Source organism: Olea europaea, chromosome 19 (genome assembly GCF_002742605.1).
Source record: "Olea europaea var. sylvestris chromosome 19, O_europaea_v1, whole genome shotgun sequence".
In the NCBI taxonomy this organism is placed as follows: Eukaryota; Viridiplantae; Streptophyta; class Magnoliopsida; order Lamiales; family Oleaceae; genus Olea; species Olea europaea.
Window position 1 is genome coordinate 985,373 of NC_036255.1, and position 8,656 is coordinate 994,028.

Below are 8,656 nucleotides of genomic sequence, written 5' to 3' on the forward strand. Positions count from 1 at the left end.
GAACCTAAAAATTACCAAAATTTATTACCAGACAAAAAATTATGCAAAATATTTATTCTTCTTGATCTCCTTTTTTGCCCATATTTTCTTGCCAATATTTACATTTCATCCCACCAAAAAAATAAAGGAAAAAGAGATTACGAACAAAAACTACAAACCAGCGGAAATCGGCAAATACTCGCCGTATAATTCAGAAATTCCTGAAGCCATCCATAGCCTCTCGTTAAAAGCCTCCTGCAATTCCTCGGGAACAAACCGCGATCTACATAGCGGACACGTTTTATGATCGTGGTCCATCCACCGGTCCAGACAATTCCTGTGAAATATGTGTCGACAGTTTGTCAGCCGTCGGATCTCATCGTCACCGTTAAACTCGTACAAGCAAACAGCGCAGTTTTCCGGCGGGACAAATTCATTCAAATCTGAAAACTTCACCACAGGCAGAAGTTCCCGGATCAGCACAGCGGATACTGACTTGGGTTGCTCCAACCCGGAATCAGGAAACGCCATTTCCGACTCCAAAAAATCCCCAAAGCCCAGTAGTGACAAAACCGTAGAAATTGATTTTCCGATGAAACCCAGAACTGTAAGGAGATAAACTAAAAGTTTTGGAAGAAAGAGTTCAGTATATCCCAGTGGGAATCCCATTTTTAACTTAAAAACCAAAATAATCACTTCTAAACAGTGAAAGAAGTTGTTGAACTTTGTGTATGTATAGATGTTAGCGTGTGTACTGTGCGAGAGATAAGAGCAAGAAATGTTTGGAGAAATTGGAGAGTGAACGGTAAGAGATTTTTACGTTGAGTGGATTATATAGAGAAGGCCCAAGACCGTGAGTACGTGTGTGTTGGCTGTCAAATTAGGAATTTTACTATTTGTATACCAGGCTTGTACAGCCTGGAGCTTTCGTCAAATTAGTGCGTATCGTACGGTTTTGGGCGGATCACTGATAAAGACACGACATGTTGAAGATAAAGATAGTTAATTAGAGGAATTATTGAGTAATGTTATGCCCCGTTTTATTCCTATTCTTCGAAGAAATGAAAAATATGATCGTTATTCATTACATCAAGCATCATATTTGACTTTTTATTTTTTGCGTGGATCCCGTAGTAGTTATCTTTTTCATTCTCATGCTTAAATGAAAAGTAAAATTATTTAGAGTAATTGCTTAAATTGAGATTACAATCTCGGTGGAGTTAGGAATGACAAAAAAAAAAAACGTTCAGCTTGATTCCCGCAAGGCCCCATCTCGAAGGGGGACGGGGATTATCAGCCTAATTGGGTAAAGGGTGGGGTGTTGGTCATTGTCCCAAAGCGGGGATGGAAAACATATTTCCCCGTCCCATTACCCATCCCTTTTGAAGTTAACTTCAAATTTAAGTTTTTTATCAAACAAAAATAAAAAAAATTTAATATTATTTTGAAAGAGAACATAAGTTATTCTTAACAAATTTGAAAAAATGTCATAATATTGATTCACTGAAGACATAAAAAATAAAAGCAAAGAATAATATAAATAAAAAATAAAAACGAAAGATAAACTAGGCGACAAGCGGGACAGGGTAGGTCCCTTCCCATTTTAACTGGATATGGAGATGGGGAAAGGTGACAAAAATACCTAACGGGACGGGTGAAAATGGTCAACCTATCCCATACTCGTCCCATTGCCATCTCTAAATAGGGCTTATTAGAATATTCGAACCAACATAACAGCAAAGGGCCAAGGGGAGCTGACTAACCGAATATGTTGTGCATAGTGGAGCAAATACGATTATGTCACATGGCAGAAGTTAGTGAAATTAGAATATTTCTTTTGTATGTAAATGCTTGTATAGATCCTATGTGTATAAAAGGCAGATCAAATGTAAAGATCAGTATAAAAAAATTCTCAATAAAATTCGTTCAATTTCTGACTTGGTATCAGAGCCAAAATGGCTAGCACCGGTTCCAATGTTCAAGCTCCTTCAACCGATTTGAATCCTTCATCATCCGTAGAAGTTGCTGTGGGTCAGTCTTCACCCTTTGGGATGAATCTCACTCAAACTCCATCAGTAAAGCTTGACAAAAGCAACTTTCTCTTATGGCAAAACATGGTTATGCCTGTAATCAAAGGCCACAATCTTGAAGGCTATTTGCTGGGAACAAAACAATGTCCACCTGAGTTCCTTAGTACCCAGAGTACTACTGAAGCAGGAGAAGCCATAAAAGTGACCCAGAATCCAGATTACAGTAGATGGATGTCAACTGATCAGTTACTCATGGGATGGTTGTATTCATCCATGACCCCTGAAATTGCTATGAGGGTCATGGGATGCACTAACTCAAGCAGTTTGTGGAATGCAATCAAAGAAAGTTATGGAATATTGAATAGATCAAGAGTGACATTCCTCACTGGGGAGTTGCAGAGAACTATAAAAGGTTCTATGACTATGGATATGTACTTTACCACCATTAAGCCGTTGGTTGATAACCTGCAAATAGCAGGAAAAAAGGTGGATCATAGTGATCTTGTAACACAAGTTCTTGCAGGACTTCATGAAGAATATACACCCATTGTGGTGCAAATTAACAGCAGGGATGATATTTTATAATATGAGTTGTCATCAGTTCTTATGACCTTCGCAACCAGGCTTGAAACCTTAATCAAGTCAAGAATGGCTTAGCGTCTTTGAATGTCAATCATTCAAGTGTACAATTGGCTCAAAGGTCTGGATGAGGTGGTGGTAAAACCTTTAGAGCTGGAAGTGGTAAAAGGTACACAATCTTCAAAGGAACAAGAGGCAGAGGAAGAGTATGCAGGACAAGTGAAAATCGAGGACCATGTCAAATCTGTGGACTAAATAACCACTCAACTAGTTGGTGTTTTAATAGGTATGATGACAGATACATGGGAAGCAGACCTAGCAGTCAAAACCATCAAGGAAGTACCTCAACTCCTTCTGCATATGCTGTTGCACCAAAAATCATTGAAGATCCAGCTTGGTTTGCTGATTCTGGTGCCAGCAACCATGTTACAGCAGATAAAGGTAACCTGGACATAGCTAAGAAATATAATGGTAAGGAGAAATTGCTAGTTGGTAATGGAAACTCATTAGAAATTGCACATATTAGAAAATGAAGTATTTCTGCAATAGATAACACTCTTACACTGAATAAACTGCTACATGTGCCTGAAATAAAAAAGAACTTAATCAATGTATCTCAGTTTACATATGATAACAATGTGTCCATTGAGTTTTTTCCTGACCATTGTGTTGTGAAGGATCTGAAAACCAGGAAGACCCTGCTGCAAAGGATGCTTGAGGATGGTTTATATCAGCTGAAGGTACCAAACCCAAAGTCAAAACACCAGAATAATTCCAGCTGCTTCACAGTGAATTCCAATTGTGATGAGTCAACCAGAGGAGTCGAGTTAGAGTCTGAAGTTGATATATGGCATAGAAGGCTAGGTCGTCCATCAAATCATGTGTTGAGTCAAGTCCTGAAGTTTTGTAATAAATCCACCAAAGTTAACGAAATTCCAGCTTTTTGTGAACCATGTCAACTTGGCAAATCCCATGCATTGCCATTTTACATGTCCTCATCACATTCATTAAATTCTTTGGACCTAATCTATACGGACATCTGGGGACCAGCTCCCAAGAATTCTACCTCAGGGTTTAGGTATTATATCATTTTTGTGGATGATCATAACAGGTTTACTTGGATCTACCCCATGAAACACAAATCTAAGGCACTAAGCATCTTTACACAATTCAAAAACTTGGTTGAAAATAAGCTTGAGAGAAAGATTAAAACCTTACAATCTGACTGGGGAGGTGAGTTTAGAAACTTTTATAAAATTACCTTGAATTTGGAATTGAACTCAAACATTCTTGCCCTTATACTTCCGTGTAAAATGGTAGGGTAGAAGGAAACACAGGCACATCACTGAGACTGGCCTAGCATTCTTAGCTAAGGCTCAAATGCCCTTACATTACTGGTAGGAGTCCTTCAAAACAGCAACATACTTGATCAACAGACTACCCACACCTATATTACAGTACAAATCTCCCTTTCAAGTGTTGTATGGAAGAAACTTCGTAAAATTTTTGGATGTGCTTGTTACCCTTGCCTTAGACCATACCAGAAACACAAACTTGATTTCCATTCACAAAAATGCACCTTTCTTGGCTATGGTGATTCACACAAAGGATTTAAGTGCCTAAGCTCTAGTGGTAGAATTTATATATCCAGACATGTCATATTCAATGAACTAGATTTTCCTTTCAGGTCAGGATTCTTAAAAAAATTGACTCAACCACAAACCTCAGAACTTGTCATAAGTCTACTCCCATTTAACATTGAGTCCAGTCATAAAACAATACCTCAAGGTGGAGCTGATATAATCTGTCCTAGTGCATCAATTGCAGCAGGCTCCTCTGGTAGAGAACTAGATCCTGGAGTAGGAGTTGAGGTAGGTGGAGAAAACAACAGTATTGAAATAAATCACAATGAATCAGGTGATCAGGTGGTTGATGATGTTCAACAGAATGAATGTGGAACTAAATACACTGAAAATGAAGCTGATGTTGATGATCAAATTGCAAAATAAATTGCTGGACATCATATGGTCACTAGAAGCAAGGCAGGAATTTTCAAACCAAAGATTTACACAAGCCAAAGAGTGGACAAATTAGTAACTGTTGATGCAATGCTTAATGACAGTTGGAGAAATGCAATGCATGAAGAATATAATGCCCTGATGAAAAACAAAACTTGGACATTAGTACCTCATGAAGTTGGAATGAAGGTAATTTGAAGCAAATGGGTGTTCAAGTTGAAGTGTGATTCAGAGGGCAAAGTACAAAGGCATAAAGCAAGGCTGGTTGCCAAAGGGTTCCTACAAACACCTGGAGTAGATTTTGGTGAAACCTTTAGCCCAGTTATCAAAGGATCAACATTGAAAATCATCCTAACACTTGCTGTATCAAAGGACTGAAATATTAGGTAGGTAGATGTGAATAATGCCTTTCTGAATGGTAAGCTAAGTGAGGTGGTATACATGCATCAACCATAAGGATTTATAGATGGAAGAAATCCCAACTTTGTGTGCAAATTGGAGAAGACGTTATATGGATTAAGGCAGGCACCAAGGGCATGGCATGAAAGGCTAAAAAGTACCCTGTTGAAGTGGAACTTTAAACAGTCCAAGGCAGAAACTCACACTTCTTCTTGGTAAATGGTAAGGATGTAGTGTTTGCACTTGTTTACGTGGATGATATAGTGATAACAGGAAGCAACAACCAGCAATTACAACAGTTAATTGATAATCTGAACACAAACTTTGCTCTCAAGGATATGGGAAACCTCAGCCAGTTTTTGGGTATAGGAGTGTTTAGAGACAAAGCAGGATTATATTTGACTCAAACAAAATATGCCACCGACCTACTCAAAAAATTTGGGTATGAAAACCTAAAACCAAGCTTGACACCCATGGCAGCTGGGAAGTTAATATCCAAGACTAAGGGACAGGCTTCGAAAAATCCAACCTTGTATAGAAGTGCTATCGGTGGCCTCCGGTATTTGGCTTATACAAGACCTGATATCACTTATTCCATGAATAAAATGAGCTAATTTCTCCAAACGCCAACCGATATTCACTGGAAGGCACTCAAAAGAGTGTTTAGATACCTAAAAGGAACACTAAAGCATGGCCTTGCCATTCAAAAGAGCGACAACTTGGACATAACAACATTTATAGATTCTGATTGGGCATCATGCCCAGATGATAAAAGATCTACTGCAGGTTATTGTGTATATCTTGGAGATAACTTGGTGTCCTGGTGTTCAAAGAAGCAACATGTGGTTGCAAGGTCAAGCACAGAGGCAGAGTACAGGGCATTGGCTCATAGTGCGTCAGAGATTATGTGAATTCAAACCCAATTTACCATGCACATACCAAGCATATATAACTCGGTGTTCATTTTGTAAGAGACAATGTTCTTAGAGGGGAACTGAAAATTAATTATGTGCCATCATCAAATCAAACAGCAAACTTGCTGACAAAATCGCTTGCTCACTCAAGATTCTTGTTCCTTAGAGATAAGCTTGGAGTGGTAGAAACACACTTCACCTTGAGGGGGTGTTAGAATATTCGAACCAACATAACAGTAAAGGAGAGTTGATTAACTGAATCTGTTGTGCATAGTCGAGCAAATACGATTATGTCACATGACAGAAGTTAGTGGAATTAGAATATTCCTTTTGTATGTAAATGCTTGTATAGATCCCCTGTGTATAAAAGGCAGATGAAATGTAAAGATCAGTATCAAAAAATTCTCAATAAAATTCGTTCAATTTTTGACTGGGCTAAATAACATAACTTTTAATTACTAGTTTATTTTCAAAGGTTTGGTTCATGTCTAAAAGTAGGTAATTTGTTAAGGCACCGAGTTGACGACAATTTTCATATAAATTGTAATATTTTGATAACTGGTTTGGTCAGAAGTTGAACCAATATCATACTGACATAAACTATCAAGTAATAAAAATAAATTCTGGTGTGAGCCGAGTTTTGAAGCTGAACTAACTAATTTTAAGAGAATTTAATAGCTTTTAAACTTTTCAATGTTCTTTCTTTTATAATCAGATTTTAGAATTTTCCAATTGAACCATCCGACGATTTAGTTATGTCAATCGAGTTCAAGTTAGAATTATTGTACAGTAAAAATTCAGATCGTGACAGTGATATGTTGAAGAATAAAAATCAATCGACTTGTACCCTATTTGGTTACTCCTTCACGAATTGAAGCAAAAAAATTTGGTACAATTTAGAACTAAGAAGGATCAGTCATCATGCGCACAATCAAAAGAGAAAAAGACACTAGAATAGCAATGTCTTACGAACATCGAGTGGGTGGGGTGGAGTGGGGGCTATTCGGTTAGGTCACAGAATCATCCTCTGGAGACCTGCAAAATAAGCCAAAAGATTGATGAAAAATGAGCAATTCAGAAAAGAACAGGTTAAGCAACAAGGAGTGGGTGATCAAAAAAAGAAAAAGAAAAAAAGAAGGTTAAACCCTAACCTTGAGGGCCCCCACCGCCCCGCCCCGCCCCGCCCCGCCTCTAGAACTTTGTGAGGAAGGTAAATTGTGGGATATGCCTCAGTAGGTCAGGGAACAAGAATTGTCTATACACTGTATCTATAAGGAGTCAAATTTCATGTCTCGAGAATTGAACCCCTACACTGCGGCTACCAACAAGGCGTGAAATAACCTCACTCCTATCCTTTGCACCACTGGACTATGCCTCGAGAGGCGGAGTGGGTGATCATTCATTTGGTGAAATGACCCACCATACTCTAGAAAAAGTTTATCACATAATTTGGTCGCTAATTATATCTTTTGTTTCAATTACATTTTTTGATCAAATCGATAAACTAAAAAATTGACATGATGACCAATAATGTATTTCACGTCAAAATTATTTACGTCATGTCTACGTTGATGCTGATGTTGATGTTGAAGTCGATATCACTTTTTTTTGTTTATAAATTATTGGAGTTGCATTAAATTGGAACATGAATACAATAGCCTTTAGAATGTTTTGCCCACTAAATAAGCAATGCACTCATCATATTGACACAAGAACACAAAAACATACTAAAGTTGCACTAAACATCTATAGTGGTACTTCTTTTACAACAAGATATGATTATATTGAAGAAGATATAAGAATAATTTAAAATCACCCACTTGTAATTTAAGTTTTGTCCAAATGTATTTTAAAGACTAGTTGTTGTTACGTGTGTTGCACGAATTTTGTATTTATTATATTTTTACTAGCGTCAAAATTGTAGATTTTTCAAAAACCTTATAATAACTTTTTTTTATGTCTTTTTATTTTTGCTTGTAATTTTTTATAATAATTTTTCTTTCTATTTTTGTCTGCAATTCCTTTTTTTTTTGGTTCTTTAATATGTTAAATCATTTAGTTTGTAATTATCATTTTATGCCAATACAAATAAAAAACTAAATTATTTAACAAATTAAAGAACAAAAAAAAAATAGCAGGCGAAAAAAAAGTTATTGTAAAGTTTTTTAATTAAATTAAAATAATTAAAAATAAAAATAAATATTATTTAATTAAAATTGAAAAAATTACGTTTTATCGTAAGACAAAAAGAATTAAAAAGAATTTTAATTCGAACAAAAAATTATTTATAATATGAGAAAAAAGAAATTTTAAAACAAATTTCAAAAAAATATAATAAAAACAAAACAAAAGAAAATGAAGATACAAAAATTAAATAAAGAATATATAAATATTATTTAGTTAAAATTATAAAATTAAGTTTTATCATGAATAGAAAAGAATTAAAAAAATTAAATTAAATTTTTTTTATAATGTAAACAAAACAAATAAAAAATAAATAAGAAAAAAAATAATATTCTCTCTGGACGGAGAGATTTCTCTCCATCCCACATTAATGTCCTTTTTCTTTTTGTTTTGTTCATATTGTAAATAACTTTTTTTGATTTAAAAAAGTTCTTTTTAATTCTTTTTTTCTTTTTAAGATGTTTTTTTAAAAATTTTAATTAAATAATATTTATATATTCTTTATTTAATTTTTGTAACTTTTTTTGTATTTTGTTTTTATTATATATATATA

The 8,656-nt window shown here is 35.4% G+C and overlaps 1 protein-coding gene across 1 annotated transcript; it reads right to left on the bottom strand.

The window, feature by feature from the left end:
- Positions 1 to 828, bottom strand: LOC111368450 (E3 ubiquitin-protein ligase RHA1B-like). The gene has a single exon (XM_022989669.1). The coding sequence runs from the start codon at positions 646 to 648 to the stop codon at positions 151 to 153; it is 498 nt and encodes a 165-aa protein (XP_022845437.1). The 5' UTR covers positions 649 to 828; the 3' UTR covers positions 1 to 150.
- Positions 829 to 8,656: the final 7,828 nt, after the last annotated feature.